Genomic DNA, 17,614 nt, shown 5'->3' with positions numbered 1-17,614 from the left:
TTGGGAGCTGGATCCATTCACCCTTAAGAAGGCAAAAGCTACGCATTATAGCTGTATAAATCCAGCTCTTTGGAGGGATACAAAAATCAGCCATGTTCCTTATGGAGGTGCACTGTAAGAAGAAAAAGACGGTGTGGGAATTCCAGAAACTTTTATTTATTGATTTATTACCACAAGAATCATCAGATACTAGAATTATCTGCCCACAGAGGTAGTAGAGTCTCTCATCATAGAAGTGCTCAAAGCAACTGTGTCTGAGCCACCTGATTTGATGAAACCTGCTTTTAGCAGGGGCTGGGACTCAATAATCAGATCAGATATCACCTCTTAAACTACCCAGTGACAAACCTGCCTCACAAACAGACACTGGGGAGCTGAGGCAGCTCTCTGATTCAGTATGTTTGCTCAGCTTCTCATTTAGCAACTGCAAGCATGTGGCTTGCTACAGAGTAGAGTTTGGGTATTAAAGATTTCTTGGTGCCAGAACCCTGAGGTGGGTCTAATAAGCCAAAGGAAGCTCATGCAGGCATTTGAAATGCTCTTTACTTCAGGCTATTGAAAACAGGCTGCTCTGTGTCCTTCTCTTGCTTCCCTGCCTCTATCCAGTCCAATCAATCAGTCATCTAAAGGGACTAGTTTAAGTTATGATGTGTCACTGCCTGCAATCTGGCAAACTTAAGCAGCTGAAGGATATACTTAGAGGTCTTTCTAATCAGGTTGTGTTCTCCTGGACCTGTAATGCCACTTTTTTCCTACCCTTTCCACACTTTTAAAGTATTTGGTGTTTAGTTTTACTTCATTCTGAGAAACTATCACTTTGGAGGAGATCATCTGAGATCTCACAGTGATATTTGATATAATTAATGATCACACTTTGAACACAAATACTTTACATTCAGCACTGGTTTGTCTTGTAGTTAAATGCCTGGGGAAGACTTGTTTTCGTAGCTGAGAAATATGCTATTGTCACTGTTTTTTGCCTTCTGTATGTGAGCTTACTTAACTAGCACGTAGTATGGGAAGAATTGTGTATTCTGTTAGTGCACCTCTGGAGGTATCTAAATAATGAACATTAAAGTTTTTACCAGCAACTCTTGAAAAAGCTTAAATTTCTTGAATCATATTTGGCATAAGGATGCTTGTGTAGTACTGAACTGTTTGCTGTAGTCTAGTAATTCTTTTTAGATTTATTTTATTATAGATTGAGACTTTTATAGATTGAGCTTTTGTTAAACACAGCCCATCAAGACTGACTCTAATGTTCACACCTCTTTTATGTGACTTTTTGAAGGCTTTGGAGGTTCTTTTATTGCTCCTTCTCCATCACCGTCTCCAGTCACTCCAGCTCAAACAAGCTTACTACAGCCTAACTTTGATGCAGCTTTTGGAACAACAGCTCCAACGACTGGCAGTTCATTTGATGCATCAGGTGAGTCAAAAGGTTTCTTCCTATGAATTTTCTAATGTGTTTTATGTGTTAGATGAGTTAGTGGCACTATATTTAAGCTTGGAATGCAAGCAGTAGAAGTGATTTCCCTTTCATCTCAACGGGAAGAACTCAGTGTTATATTTAGGGAAATGTGTGCCCAAGAGCTTTCTGTGACCATGTTTTATTCTACCATGTCAGTGGAAACTGAACTAATGCAAGCATCATCCTTGCACGTGCTTTATGGCATGAATCAGAAATTACTCAGTGAAAATACTCTTTTGTAAATTAAATACGTACCCAAGTCATCTCGCTGTTGCTGCTGAAGCTGTTTTTAAGCTCGCATGGCACCTGAAGATTCACAGAACTGAGACAAAGTTCTTTGCCTGACTTATAAGCTTAAACTTTCATCACTGCTATCATTTTGTTTGTATCTCTTCCATTCTATACTTTCCATGCTGGGTCCTTGCTACAAACTTATAATTGGTGAGTTCTGCAACTGTACAAGAAAAAAAGGTTAAAGTAGTACTGCTGCGTGGTTATTTGGTTGCTTGCCAGTGCACATGCTACCCCTTCCTGTTGACTTAATATTAGCATGTACCTCAAATACAGATCAGAAGACAGTGTTGGCATGGGATGTACCAAACAGTTTGACCTCAAGGGATCTAAAAAAATTAGCTTCTGAGAGATGGCTGGACTAAGGAAACTAGCTCTGTCAGTGTGGATGGTTCTTATTCCTTCTGATCTTTTGAGATATTAGTAGGTTTTCCCAACTCCCTGCTGCTTGCAAGTGAATAGTCACATCCTAAGACTGTTTCAATCCTGTTACCATGTCAAGGTATAAGACTATCTTCGCCACCATAATTCTAAGTGGTGTTTGCTGCAAGATGTTCATTTTAAAAGCCTTTAAATGAATATCTCCTGACAAATGTGTGTGCATCTAATGTCTTTCTAAGGATAACTGTAAGAAGAGTAGTGTCATGTGGAAATAGTACTAACTCTGTGTAAATTCAATTGAAGTACTTTTAGGCATGTCCTGTCATTTTATTTTTCATTGGTATAACTCTTTTAGGGTTACTACTGGATGTTTAGTCTCTAGTAAAATGATGTGCATGCCCTTGTTGGCATTACTTTTAATGTCAAACTGTGTTTTGGTAAGTCTTGTGACGTTGTTGTCTGTGCTATATTTGTTGGACCAACATCCAAGTGTCTGGTAGTGTTTTTCTTACCAAAGCTGCTGTTCATAAACTATTTTCCTGTCCCTTTTAGTGTTTGATGGCTTAGGTGATCTTCTTATGCCAACTATGGTTCCTGCTGGTCAGTCTATAACACCTGCAGCCACAACAACAGTTCCTGCTTCAGCAGCAAGCAAAGGTCTTGGAAGTGATCTTGATTCATCTCTCGCGAACTTAGTAGGCAGTAAGTGACAAATGCCTGTTTTAAGTGATGTGGCACATAACAATACTGTTTATTTGTGGATCCAAACACCTGTGCATTTTACCTTTCTTGTTTCAGTGTCCTGTTTTTTTGTGGAGATCAGGTCAGCTATAGGCAAGAGTAGAGTCTGATTCAGGTAGCTGGTGCTCTAGGATCATAGCTTGTCACTCGTTCCATCTGAATACAAGAAAGAACTTGTCTTTGAGGGTGACAGAGCACTGGAAAAGGTTTGCCCAGAGATGTTATGGAGTCTCCTCCCAAGGTATTCAAAACCCGCCTAGATGCTTCCTATGTAATCTACTGTAGGGAGCCTGCTTTAGCAGGAGGCTGAACTACGTGATCTTCAGGGGTCCCTTCTACCCCCTAGAATTATGTGATTCTGTGATTGTGTTTAGGATCTGGGTTAAACAATAGGATCTATTTGTTAACTGTGATTTGTAACATTTGAGCATCCTAGCTATGTTCAGGGACATAATCAGACTCTTAACAGATGGGCACTCAAGTATTAACAGATGGAATGGTGAAAATTGTCCAAAGCATCTAGTAGTACCATAGAATTTAAGCAGAAAAAGTTCAGAGATGTTGCTATTCTCTTTGTGAGAACAGAGTAGCAGTGGTATGAAGAACAGACCTTATCTCAGATAGTGAACTTCCCAAGACATGTACTTGAAGCACTAAACAAAAAATATTCTTTCCTGTAGTGAGGTAGTCGTTATAACTAAAGATCAGTAGCACCCTGTACAAATCTAACACAGACTTACCTAGAGTAAGGTACAGTGTGGAAGTTGTTCTTGAAGGACCTTATACATAGGATATACCATTCCTGTACGTAAATACAGCAAAGATATAACTGATCTTAACGTGCACACTCTTCTGTTAGGAGTGGAGATAAATGACCATATTTAGAAGTCAGCAGAAGTTTTAATCACTCAAAACGCCTTCTGCAAGTCATTTGGTGTATCCAACTTTGGGGGAGAAAATAACCATACTCAGCAGTCTGACTTACAGGACTTGTGCTGATCATGTGAGAAGAGAGTTCTTTAAAACTTAGATTAAAAATTCTTTCGTAGGGTAGTTAAGGAAACTGCTTGCAGCACCCATTCATGACAGAGCAGATAAAACTGCAGAACATTCAGTTAACAGTTTTATCTGTCTGAGTAAAATAATGTTCAGTATATAATATGATGAATAGATAGTGCTGTCATTTGTGGTAGTTTTAATACCTTAAAGAACGTTTTGTAGAAATAAATGTATTGGCACTGTGGCTTGCTTGTGGAGCAAAAATGGCTTGAAGTATAAGACATCCATATGATTCCTCAGATGTAGTCCTGAATCAGATTTAGGTGTGGCTAGTACTCTGATGCTGACTAGATAAATGAAGACAGCCAAAACGTCATTATTCTTTATAAGCCCATGTGCTGTGAAACATGAGCTGTTACTTTGATGCGCTTCAATTTCTTAGATATGTGACTTTTTTTCCCTCTTTTTTTTCTTACAACTTTCAGATCTTGGAATTTCTGGTACCACTTCTAAAAAGTAAGTTCAACTTTTAATTTAAAAAAGAAAGAAAGTTTTCAGGTCTGTTTTATAATCTTATATTGATTTTAGCGATTAGTAGAAATCAATGAAGTGATCACATCACATCCCAGTACCTCCCTCCTTTTGTATTCCCTCAAACAAAAAATAGAAATTCATTAAGATTTTGAGAAAAGTGTTCTATTCTATGCAGGTTCACTGAATAATTAATGTTGATTTGTTTCTGATGTAGCTTTTAAATTTGCTGGCTTAAACATGAGCCTCTAAAATATATATATGTTTATATGTATATCTTTGTATTGGATAGCTGATTTACAACTGGAATTGTCCAGATGATAAATTGCATTAGCTCCCTTCAGTTATTTAGGCTAGTATATAATAGTTCTGTTATCTTTTTACAGACACTGAATGGGCTTGTAACGTAGGCATGAAAAACTTCTTTTTGCAAGAAGAGATATTTAAAACATTACACTTGGTTTTGAATGCCTTTAGCTAACTGCTTACTTCTGTGTGGAGTCTTCCTCTATATCCAAGACCAGTTTGTAATGCCCATTCTTCAAGACGTGTTGTGCCTCTATGGAGATGATAGGAGGGAAATGAGTAAACAAATCATATACTCTGTCCTCCATATATAGCTTCCCTCAGTCTACTTCATTCAAGGAGTTCAGCCTATTTTGGGTAAAGCAGCCTCTAACAAAATCTGGTTTTGAAACTGCCCTTTTATTCTGTGATTGATTTGTTTCTCTTGTATCTGTCAACTTTTTTCAGAACTGAATGCTTTTCTCCTCCATCTTTCTGAGCAAGATTTCTAGCAATGAAATGACCTTTCAAAGACTTCTAGCAGGCAGCTCTACTTCTGGCCCCAGTAGAATAGGCAGTAGCAGTCCCTCTTCCTACTTTGCAAGGGTACATGCAATAATATGTTACCTTCAATCAATACTAATTAAAACAGCTCTTTAATTCTCACCACAAAGGCTATAACCACTTAACTGACTTGAGTGTAGAGTGTAGTGGTGTCTGTCACTAACAGCCCTTGGAACTGCATGGTACTAAAAGTCTATCTTTCTGTTAATAGCGTAAACTGTAAGTACTATAAACTAATGTAGCTGCAAGCTTAATTTTAACGTATACTTGGTTTTCATTTTCATTGTGTGAGTATAAACAATAGCTCTCTCTGCCTCTCTACTAGGGGAGACCTTCAGTGGAATGCTGGAGAGAAGAAGCTAACAGGAGGAGCCAACTGGCAGCCGAAAGTAGCACCTGCGACATGGTCAACTGGTGGTGTACCAAGTGGCCCACTGGTAGGTGCTTCATCCATCAATACCACTGATAGTGAAACCTCAGTATTTTGAGACTGCTGAAGTGTGCATGTGTGTACTGCTTCTGTCTGTTTCATCAGAAGAATTTGCATTTGTATAAATGATAGTGTTGTTACAAGTCACATTTTTAAGACCATATTTACAGCCAACATCACTGAACTGAAGTCAGTGAAGATGCAGTAGCCCACAAATGAAGATTCTACATACGTATTTAATGATTGAGGAGTCTTCCAAGAAAAGTGTGTGGTTAGCCATTTAAGTCTTGGCCAGCATCAGGTCCAGATAAATTGTTCAAAGAACAGTGATATTCATCCAAAACTGATGTACTGACAGGAAAAAACTTAAGTTTGTTCTCAATTCAAATTTTCCTGAATGAAGTATCAAAAGACTGTGCATCATTCAGACTAAGTAGATGACTGACATTAGAGTAGAAGATAGCTTGTTTAGCCCAGTGAAGTAGTCTATTGGAAAGGGTAAGATTGCCATGTAAAATATATTAGAAAGCACTATTTTGAGGAAAAGGGGGTTGAACTGAGCTTAAAATCTAAACTTGGATCAAGAGCAATTTAGTAAGTTGCAAGAGTCTTCTGAAGAAAGGTCATACTTCATCAGAGCCGCACAGCATAAAGCAGCTTCTGTTGGAAAAAAGTGGGATGGAGGGGGAAAGAGAGCTCTCAAGTTCAGTTCCATGCTGCAATAGTCAAATATTAATGCAACTGTAAGTGTATTACAGCTTGTTCCTTAACCCTATGAAACTTTATTGAGTACATTAGTTGTAATGCTAACTTTTTTTTTTTTTAATAGAGAGGCTGGACAGTACTGTACAGTGTAAGTGAATTATTTTGGGGGGATCTCATTACACATACTAAACATGAAGATACTAACAACAACTCACTTGCACTGCAGTTACTAAGGCTGGCTTAAAACTACCTAGAAGCTACCTAACATGGCTCTTTCTGAATTGTTCGTGCAGCAGAAAATCCTCAAGCAACATATGGTATTTTCAAACAATCTTTGCTGTATGTGGATGCGATGTATCTGGTGACATACACTCCCTGAATTTTCTAGCTTCTGTAATACCAGTCTGATCTGGAAGTGGTTTTACCATCCAGTAATTAACTGTCCTTTCTTGGAAAGCTGGTTGGTTTTGATAGCATTTTGTGAAACATGGGTTTTACATGCATTTCTTCTAAATCTGTATACTAAAGTATTTTTGAAAACCAAAGCCACAGGGAAAATAAATGTGAAGATCAAAATGAAGCGATCTTTCACATCACTGTTGAAGCTTGAATTTGAGCCACTGAAGTTTTGGTCACTTTTTCCCTCCCTTCCAGATTAAAATCAGCAGCATTTCACAAAAATCTGTTCCTTTCAGTGACCCTTACTCTTTCAGGCAAAAGCAGGTTCAGTTTGTATGGCTGTGTTCTTGGCAACTGATGGACTGAATTCTGAACTAAGTTGTGTTCCTTTGGCTGCAATCAGATAGCTCTAGGGTGCTCTTCTCATGTCATTAGTGTATATCTTCACATTCCTTACTTTCCATATCCAAGATATTGTTATTAGCTTGAGGACAGATATACTGCTAGTGTGATAATGATTTTAATTGAAATGCTCCCAGTAAAAATTTCAGACTGGAAAAAAAAGATTCCTGATAATTCTTAAGAAAGATTAGGATGCTTGTTGTTTAATAAATCTGGAATTAGTTATCCTGACTAATCTCAGGTTCCTTAAGAAACTGGTATTTCTACCTCAAAGCAAGGATTAGGCAAGGGCATTAAATGCAGCCTTCATGAAAGTGGGCTGTATGATGAGTAATTCCTGCATATCTCCAGAGCTGCTATCTTCTGTAAACTGAGAGCATGCAGACACAGTAGGTCAGTGCTGGGACCAATGCTCTTTTATATCTTCATCAGTGACATTGACAGTGAGGTCAAGTGCACCTTCAGCAAGTTTACTGATGACACCAATCTGTGGGGTGCAGTTGACACACCAGAGGTATGGGATGCCATGGGATGCCATCCAGAGGGATCTAGACAGGCTTGACCAGTGGACCTAGAAGAACCTCATGAGATTCAGCAAAGCCAAATGCAAGACCTTGCACCTGGATCGAAGCAACCTTCAATGCAAGCTGGGGGATGAAAGGATTGAGCACAGCCCAGTGTGGGGTACAGGTGGATGGCAAGCTGGACATGAGCCAGCAATGAGCCCTTGCAGCCCAGAAAGCCAAATGTATCCTGGGCTACATCAAATGAAGTGTATCCAGGCAGGACAAGCAAGGTGAACCTGCCCCTCTACTCTGCACTGGTGAGACCTCATCTGGAGTACTGTATCCAGATATTGAGTCCTCAGTACAGAAGGGACATGGACCTGTTGGGGCGCATCCAGAGGAGGGTCAGAAAAGTGATTCAAGAAATGGAACACCTCTCCTATGAGGACAGGCTGAAAGAGCTGGGGCTGTTCAGCACAGAGAAGAGAAGGCTTGGAGGTGACCTGATAGCGTTTCAGTGTCTAAAGGGAAGCTAAAGGAAGGGGAAAGACTCTTCAGCAGGGTCTGTTGTCATAGAACAAGGGGAAATGGTTTCAAGCCTAAAGAGAGATTTTGTTTGGAGATAAGGAAAAAGTCTTTTACAGTGAGTGTGATGAGGCACTGGAACAGATTGCCCAGAGAGATGGTGGAGACTTTCAAGGAGAGGCTGGATCAGTCCTTGGGCAACGTGATCTAGCTGTGCATGTCTCTGTTCATTGCAGGGGAGTTAGACTAGGTGACATTTAAAGGTCTCTTGCAACTCTAAGGATTCTATAGTTCTGTGTTTCTATTACTGACTCAAGGTAGGTAGTCAGGATTTAGAGGCTCATAAATGACCAAGCAACTTCTGTAACATCTTGAGAAATTTTGCCAATAGTATTAGTTAGGCCCCAAGATAACTGTAACGATGTTCCTAAAAATCCTACCATCATCTTTAATCCCTTCCTTAAATGCTTCCTGCCTCTCTTTAAAGTTCTTATTAAGAGTTTAAACAATGTTTGGATTAAATATACTTCTGTGAAAAGGAGATTCTTGCATGCTTTCAAGGCCATAAGGAGACTGTACGTGGAAAATTACAGGCAAGGGAACCAAAAAGAGATGGTGCATAGGTTCTGCTGGATACCTGAGTTGGCTAGTTCAAGGATACTGCTTTAGATGTGCTGTTTATACAGTCAGACTACTAGACTAACATTTCTCTTTTCCTCAGTCCTCGTGGAAGATCTCTTTTCTTTGCTTACATGTTATTTGATGAAAAACAATTGCATAACAATCTAAACTTTCCTTAGTAAACTATGTAACAGTTTTGATTGTGGTTTAAGTGTGTGAACTTAGTTTTTAAGTTAATATCACTGCATAATAATACTACTTTTTATTGGAAATTAATTACTATAGCAGTTCCTTCCTTTAACTTTACATTCTGCTTAAGCTAGGCATAAATCTATAGCTTTTACTAAAACTCAGTGCTATAGCATGTGCAATGGTGCGTTGGCTACCTGTTACAAAATTGGTGTGCTTTCTTATCCTGTGTTGAAAGAAGAGAAAAGTATGAATTTCCTTGGGCCCATTTTGGCTTTGTTCGGAAAATGAACTCCATTTGCAAAGAGAATTGAGTCTGTCACCCTAGCTTTCTTCTGACAGAGAAAGCTGAACATTATTGTAAGGACTAATTCAATTCTCTCATTCTTCAGAAGCATCATAATTTTGAGGTTAGGTATAACCTACTACATAACAGCCTGACTTGATAGAACAACTTTGGGAATGCAGTTTCCAGATAATTGGCATTACAGAAATTCGTGCTTCTCTTTCTTTTTTAATTTTTCTTTTATGTTCCAGGCAGGAGCCGTGCCTCCAGCAGGTGGAGTTCCTCCCACAGGAGGTACCCCACCTGTTGCACAGCCGGGAGCCGCATTTGGCATGGTGAGTCTCTTTCACTATACAGCTCTCCCTTTTTTATCCAGAACCCTACTCATGCTGCCCTGATTTACAGCCCCCAGCAGGACCAGGTGTACCCATGATGCCCCAACAGCCAGTTATGTATGGGCAGCCCATGATGAGGCCGCCATTTGGAGCTGCCGCAGGCCCTGGTGTACAGGTGAGTCAGTGCTCACAGAAGGAATCTCCTGTGTCTAACTACATCCAAGATGTATTCTGGGGGGGATTTGGGTGAAGTTTGAAGTAGAGCTGTTCGATGTTTCCATTCTGTTCAGAGCTTGCCCACATTTGCTAGAGCTATGCTCTGCAGCTTCCCTCTCAGCCCACCAAGAAGACTTCAGAAAACCGATCTTCTGCTTATGGACAAGCTTGAGTTCTTGAGTTCTTTCATGACAGCTGTTTCTTAGTAAATGCAAGTTTAATGGTTTTAGGCTGGTGGCATGCTGCAAAATTACTGCATTTGAGTATAAATTCCCATAATGTGTATAACATCACATAGAGTTCAAGAAGTGTTTTTCACTGCAATGTGCAAATTTAAATATTGAGGAATGGAGTTTTTCTTCTAACCTACATTGATGTGGAGAAATGCAAATGAAAGGTCTTGAGCTTCAGTCACTCTGTTGTTTTTTTTCAAGTTGGGAGGTACATGCCACTGCTTCATTTTTCATGTATTTAAAGTAAATTTACCTAGTCTGACTTTGTGACAATCACGTTTAGACCCAAAAGGACACATACAACTTGGCCATATACAGCTAAAGCAAACATGTTCTTAAAGAACTAGCATAGCAATTGAACTCTGGATTGGGTGTCTAAATTGTGAGACAGATGTAGAATCTTGAGCATAAATTTCCATGCATACAAATACTCTGTTAGTTGCTGCATACAGGAAGTTTTTTATTCATTACATGAGGAGATATTTGCTTAGCAACAACTCTGGGTGAATCACAGAATGATTTAAGCTTGAAGGAACATCTGGAAGTCCTCTCATCCAACCCTTGCTCAAGCAAGATGCCCAGGATCATGTCTAGATTGCTTCTGAAGTTCTTTAAGAAGGAGACTCCACAGCCTCTGAGGCACCAGTGCTCAGTCACCCACACAACACAGAAGTGTTTGTTGGTGTTAAGTAGGAGCCTCCTGTGCTCCAGTTTTTGCGCATTGCCTCTTGTCCTGACACCTCTCTTTATGTTTGACCAATATACCTAGACATTACTGCTGGATATTATCATATGTAGTGATGCTTCAAAGCAGAACAGATTAGTCTGAAAAGATGGTAGTCATTCAGCAGGCAGAAAATAGTAAAGAACTGCAAAGTGGTTCTAGCCCCCAACACAGAGTAGTGCACTGCTGTAGTACTCACACATTACTTATGTCATTCACACAACCATCTGTCCTGCAGTCTGTTCCTCGTCATGCAACTGCCTACCTACCAGCTGCTACCTGAAAGTCCAATCTTAGCAGACTTCAGTGTCTGAGTGCTTCTGCCTCAAATGCTTCACTTGACAAGAATTGTGCACTAGCAGATTAAAAGCAGGTGCTAGAAATGGATCTGAAGAAAAAGTAATTCAAGCTAATCTTTGGGATCAGATTGTGGAAACTGATCACCCTATTCATAATGCAAGGCTAGTAACCAGAAAATGCTAACATGACTTACTGGCTACCAGGAGGATGGGTCTTTCTTTAATATGACAAAAATATCTAATGGAGTAGTTAATGACAAATTAGTGAATGGAGACATGCCATCTATCCTGTTGAAAAAGTATGTAATCAGTTGCTTCTTAGATTTACCCAAGTATTCCTTCTAACTTGAAGCTAATAAAATTGGAAATGCAGCAGTCTGTATCCACTCTGGTACAAGTTTTTAGCTGACTGATAGCCACTAGTTGACACAGCATAAGCCATGATAGCTGTTCCAGGCTATTTTTCCATAATAAAGTTTAGTTTATAGTAATTATGGAAAGACCCTTTCCAGAGGAGAGGCAGGGAACAACTTTCTTGAAGTACTTTTCATCTTATCTTTGAAATGAGTTTCGAGGTAGAAGTTTGTGCTGTGAGCCTAAAATCTGTCTTTTGATACTTGAAACCACTCCACCTCTCAGTTTTCCAAACATTAAGTCAAACAATCAACCTGTAGCAAACTGCACTCTTTTAGTTAGAAACTACATTCTTGTTTAAGTAACTCTGAGTTTTCCTCGTAGAAACGAGAACTTGAAACTACTAGAATTTAGGTTGTCAGTAATGGAGCTCTGCATTTCACACATTCCTATTTGGTCTTTCCATCTTAAACTGTGTCTTGACACAGATTATCAAGAATGATATTATGGAAGACACAAACACATTTTTCTTAGAGTAGGGTAGTCATCAGTGTGCCAGGACTATATATTAACTACCTGCAGTGCCCTCAGGTAAGGTGGTGATAGTGAGCAGTAAGGGTGGGAGAATCATTTAGCTCAGTAGGGAAAAGGGTTGCATGTAACTTGAAAAAATGGATACCAACTACTGAATAATTCATTTTATGCTTAACAAAAATCAAGAAGAATGTAAGTATAATACAGTCACATCTCCAATACGCTAATGGGCTTTCGTTTTTGTTACCAGTGCTGAACAACTTGTATTTAAATGCAAGTTGCTGGATTTTCAGATGTACTCTGCAGTACATGCTCAGTTTATTCTGTACCTTGGTGTTTAACATCTGACAAGTGCTTAACTTCTGTCTGGTTTGACACTCCTAACTCTGTTCTGTCTTGCAGGGTGCAAGCAATCAGCTATGCTAACAAGAATAGGCAGTGTCTGTGCCCATTACATCAGCCAAGCATTGTTAACTTTATAGTAAGGACAGAATTTAAACAATGCTTGAGCAAAATGGCAGCACAGTGAAGTTAACAGCAATGTAGAACTTTCATATGCTTTCAGTGTGCTTGTGTGAGATCCAGCTATACTTACCTAATGCTTGTGTATCCGTATTGCTTTTTTTTCTGCTTTCCTGGCTGGCGTCTGTTAGCTTTCTCCAAGCCCAACTCCTGCTACTCAGAGTCCCAAGAAACCTCCAACAAAGGACCCATTAGCGGATCTTAACATCAAGGATTTCTTGTAAACGATAAGGTATTTTGTGACTGCCTGCATTTTACACTGCAGTACATATCTGGCAAACAGATGGTGATTAGTCCTGCAGATTAAACACAAAGAGCAGAGTTGTACCTGCAGAGATCTGTAGAAACATGCAATGATAATGTGATAATGTGGTGGTTAAAATGGAAAACTGAATTCTGCATTTTTTAATTCTAGCCTGAAAGCCCGACGTTCGACTACCTTTTGCCAAAAAGTGACTGACAAGAAAATTATCCTCAATCTATAGCTTCTATTTTGTCTTGCTTCCCCTCAGTCAAAGGGTTCACATTTTTTGTTTTCATGAAATTGATATTGAAACAAATAGAAACATAATAAGAGTACATACACTGGAGCAAAACCATGCCAAAGAGGCTTGTTCCATGTTGTTACAAGGAGCTGTGCATTGTTTATGAGAACTTTTGGTAAACTGTGGTTGATCTTGCATCCCATCTCATGTGTGTGGAAACAGATATTGTAGCACAGGTGTGGAGAGAGGAAAAGGGGAAAAAAAAATAGGGCTGGAAAGAAATGTCAAATTGGATTTAACACTTCTGCATTTTACTTTTTAAATGGATGAAGTAAGGTAAGCATTTTATAAGTCCAGGATAATTTGCCAGGTGAGAAGACAGTATTTGCATATCTCTGAGGCCTTTGCAAGTTCCTTTGCTTTCTACCCATAGCTTAATATTAAGGCTTGTTCTGGGCTTCCTCAGTGCTGGAATTAGCAGCAAGGGATGGGATTGAGCTCATTTTAGCAGGTACCACATGGCTCTTTTTCTCCACATTTCTGTATTCCAGCTTTGAAGGTACTTAGGAATTTCTGGAGATTTCTAAAAGTGGAGGTGCATTTTTTGTTGCTGGGCTCACAGCTTTCAGCTTGTATTTGTAGTAAACAGGCTCATAACTGTCCATGGGAACACAGCCACTTTGTTAAATGCTGGTAACAGCTCTGAGATGCAGAAAAGAGTATATTTGGTACTTTCCCCTTAATTTTTCTAGAATGTGCTTGATCTGATTCATTATTTCTGCTTTCACGTAACACTCTTCTGTTTCCACAGCTGCAGTTTTTCTGACAAGATGATAAAAACGTGAGTTTGGAGTCTACAATTGGATGCTCAGAGTTTCAAAGTGAGCCACCAGTACCAAACCCAGCGCTTACTCAGACTTTCTCTTACTCCTGAAACGTGTAGCACAGCTGTGAAAGTGAACATTAGGAATGTGTACTACCTTAGCTGTTATCCCTACTCTCTCTAAATTTGTGTACTTGGGTTATTTGTGTTTTACAATTTAAACAATGGATGTATGTTTCTGATGCCTTCTAGTGCTTTTCTGAACCTAACCCACAGGGGCAGATTATGCAGCTGTTGTTTGGTGAGCCATTTGGAGCGATGTCTGTGTTTTTTGAAGGTTTCAATGTATATAACTTTTTGAGGACACCTACAATTTCCCTAAGACTCAGTTTCTCCTTTATCTGTTACAAAATATAGTGTGATAATACCAGATAGTAAGGAAAATACTTATGGAATTGTGTGGAATACATTTTTTTGCAGTCACAGGAATCTCAATTGTCGTGAAAAAATGTTTTATTTTTGTGGCACTGTATATGTTAAGATAATTTAAAGTAATATAAAGGTAAACTTCCATAACAAGTACTTTTCCAATGATTTTCCAAGACTGAAAAGTCATATTTGAAAGAATACCATATTTATTGTTGTTTTTGATTTTAAAATATATTTTAATTATTTAAGTCTGTTCATTTTAAATTGGCATATTTATCTATCAGTTCTTGCTGAATGCACTGAAAATAAGTAAAGGGTCAGTTTCTCTCCAGTAGTTGAAAAAAGCAACCATGGTTGCCTGGCATTAAGGAATTTCGAATCTGAGAGCACTCATCGGTATATCTGTAGTCAGAACATGACAAGTGATGTTATTCACCTCTGTTTAGTTCTTACGTACATCTCTTAATTTAGTGCTTACCTGTGTATGCCTTAGGCTAGTGTTTTCTCCATTTCCCCAACTGCGCTGTGAGTAGCTTTTGTACAGTTGGTGATTAGATTTAATTCTGATCCAGAGATCCATGCCCTTTACTGTACATAATGTGTTTCTTTAATTTTTATTTGTTCTCATACTGTTTCTGCTGATGGCTTGGCTTAAGATCTTGACTCTTAAATGAGGTCACTGTTGATCAGTGTTACAAGTGGCTTGGCAGTTCTCTGTAAAAGCATATTGGGTTGGAAAGATTCACCTGAAGTCTTTCAAATTAACTATTTAATCAATGTATGGTACCATTAAGAGTGGATGTATCACAGAGTTTGCTGTGGGGATAACATACACCGTAATGGGAAAGTTCTATAAAAAGTTAATTTCAAAATGGCTCTTCTTTGTATTTCGGTTTAAAAAAAAAAAAAAATAGCAAAAAACAGAAAAACAGAAAACCCCAGTGCATGTGTGCCCTCTGAGATGCAATAAACACCTTGATCAAAGTAAATAACTTGTTGCCATTTTCCTGATCATTCAGATGCTGAGCACAGTAATATGCTTTGAGGGGGAAATACGTATTGTGAGAAGGTTTTTGTGAGAGGGAGAAGAGAACTCTGTAGTTTGACCCATAACACCTCAGAAGCTTTCATTAGGGATGTGAACTCCTAAACTAGAATAATATTGAAATAGTTGCACCTGTGAGAGCTTATGTTACTGGCCCCGATCTCTTTTCTATGAGGTTTCATTCAACAGCTTGTTGAGAGCTAGCGCAGCTATGATGCTACAAGAACTGCTTGTGCTAAGGTTCATCTGGTGACGGGATAAAAGGAAGGGAAAATGTTTAGCCACACCAAAGTCTTTCTGATGGTACACAACTAACAAGAGACCTTTTGATGAAGTGATGAAGTGGTAAAAGAAGAAGTGATAAAGTGGTAGTGAAGGCTGTTTTGTTACAAACAACAGAACACTGAAACAGCTTGGTGAGGTCTGAATTTAGAACTGGACTACAAAGAAATTTCCACCAGCAGGGTGGTGTAATTTCTTAAGAGATTTTTTCACTGTTCAATTTTATTTTTATCCCATTTTCTTTTATTTGCTGCTACTGATCTATCTCGTTTAGCCATTTAAGAGGCTTTTAGTATATGTAACCCACAGAGTCAGACTGCCCTGTAAATGCCTGGGTTTTGTCACTATTTGAGCACTAAGACCCAAACAAGTTCATCCAGAAAGTCTCATAGTGCTCTCAGGCTCTGATCAGGTGGGTTTTTTACTTATCCTTGCTATTGCCTGGAGTTCTGACACATGGTGTTGTGAAGCTTTCTTGAATGAAGCGTTGTTGGAGTTAGGGTAGTTTGGTTAGGTTGTGGTTGGACTCAATGGCCTTTAAGGTCTTTTCCAACCTGAGCAATTCTATGATTCTATACCTTTTTCCCAAGGACGGTCATAACCAAGCACTGCACGTGAGGAGATGTGTTCAGACTACTTCGTTGGATGTTGTTCTAATTAATGATGCAAAATTAGTTGCATGCACTTTGTTGCCAATAAATGTCAGCTATAACAAAATCTAGTTATTTCTGTAGAACACAGATGCTTCAAGGGGTAAAACCTCACTGTGGAGGCTCTTCCTTTGCCAGGTACTCCATCACTATGTGATAAATGTCTTTCTGTAGCAGGTTCTACAATGCCCCCAGTCCTTGTTCTTCATTCTTGTTTATCTTGTGTAGACCTCATGCCCAGGAGTTCTGTGAGAATGTGGTGGTTTCCTATGAAGACGGAAGCTCTAGTGATGTGAGAAATGTGCAGCTCCTCCCCAGGCCTGGGTGCCCATGAACTCAGTTTGCTGAGTTTTGAATGACAGTGGTAGCAAACCTCAACCTGGCTCATTACTTGAATGCTTGGGGTTAGTAGCCTCTCACACTGCTTCCCCATTCATTATAGTTTGCTATTTTTGTAATTTTTTTTTTAGCTATGTATTTCAATGTGCTGTAACTTGATGTGTGGACTTTCCCTGGAGTGATGCTGCTGTTCCCCAAGACAACAGATGAAAATCTGGAAGTTGAGGACTGAATTGTTATCTTCTAAGACTGTATTTCAGACTGGTTGAAAAATTATGCTGCTACCTAAACTTCTGTTCCTAAGATTTAGTAGAAGAACTGAAAAAGCTAAGGACTTGCCTTAAAAAGGTCAATCAGATGGAAATTGCTTTGCAAATGCAGTTGATGCTTTGGTAATATAGGATATATTGGATGACAGATCTAGTGCATGATATAGCCACTAGACATAGCTGACATAGTTCTGTTTTTCTGGTATGGCTCTTTCCTCCTGATCCTCCTTTCCCATCTTTCCCACTAAAATGAGAGCTGCCTGCCTAGATAACTTATTCTTCATGGGAAAAAAAAGGTCTCAGTAACAGCAGTGCAGATGTACCAACTCTTGATGCTTAGAAAAGCCTACCGAAACTTCCTATGGTAGAAATAATGATGGTAACAGAAAGATGATGTACAAATCTCTCCTCTGAAATATGAAATATTCAGAAACTTTATTAAAAGAAAACCCCTTTCCCTGCATGTTGTGTATTGCTAGTGCTGTGAGAAATGTGGGTGGTGGCAGACACTAAAGTACTGAAAGAGCTAAACAAGAATTTCAGAGATGGAATTACAGAAGGCAAGAGTGGGCTATATGTGTTTTAAAGCAGCCAGCACCGGTATTTTTTCTGTTCCAGATTTTGGCTCCTAAAGCTTCACCTCCTCCTTCCTTCCCCTTAATTAAACTCTGAGAACCATATGAGTGGCAAAAGACTGGTGCTTGTTTTGTACAGAAATCTTCTAATGCAGTTATAGATGTAAGGGCCAA

General features: G+C 39.1%; 1 protein-coding gene across 5 annotated transcripts in view; it reads left to right on the top strand.

Moving 5' to 3' along the window:
- The window catches only part of SNAP91 (synaptosome associated protein 91), a 69,767-nt gene extending 54,546 nt beyond the window's left edge, over positions 1–15,221 (top strand). For 4 of the 5 annotated variants that reach the window (XM_048934865.1, XM_048934869.1, XM_048934866.1 and 1 more), the window contains 9 exons: positions 1,292–1,429; positions 2,696–2,845; positions 4,369–4,399; positions 5,589–5,700; positions 6,523–6,546; positions 9,578–9,661; positions 9,732–9,836; positions 12,675–12,775; positions 13,840–15,221. In XM_048934865.1, coding sequence (XP_048790822.1) covers positions 1,292–1,429; positions 2,696–2,845; positions 4,369–4,399; positions 5,589–5,700; positions 6,523–6,546; positions 9,578–9,661; positions 9,732–9,836; positions 12,675–12,767 — 737 coding nt within the window. In that variant the 3' untranslated portion in view covers positions 12,768–12,775; positions 13,840–15,221. The remainder of the gene's footprint in view (positions 1–1,291; positions 1,430–2,695; positions 2,846–4,368; positions 4,400–5,588; positions 5,701–6,522; positions 6,547–9,577; positions 9,662–9,731; positions 9,837–12,674; positions 12,776–13,839) is intronic. The other variant, XM_048934867.1, reaches the window with a different exon arrangement.
- Positions 15,222–17,614: the final 2,393 nt, after the last annotated feature.

This window comes from Lagopus muta, chromosome 2, assembly GCF_023343835.1.
Source record: "Lagopus muta isolate bLagMut1 chromosome 2, bLagMut1 primary, whole genome shotgun sequence".
NCBI lineage: Eukaryota > Metazoa > Chordata > Aves > Galliformes > Phasianidae > Lagopus > Lagopus muta.
The sequence above is the reverse complement of the archived record's forward strand: the minus strand, read 5'-3'. Positions and strand labels throughout refer to the sequence as shown.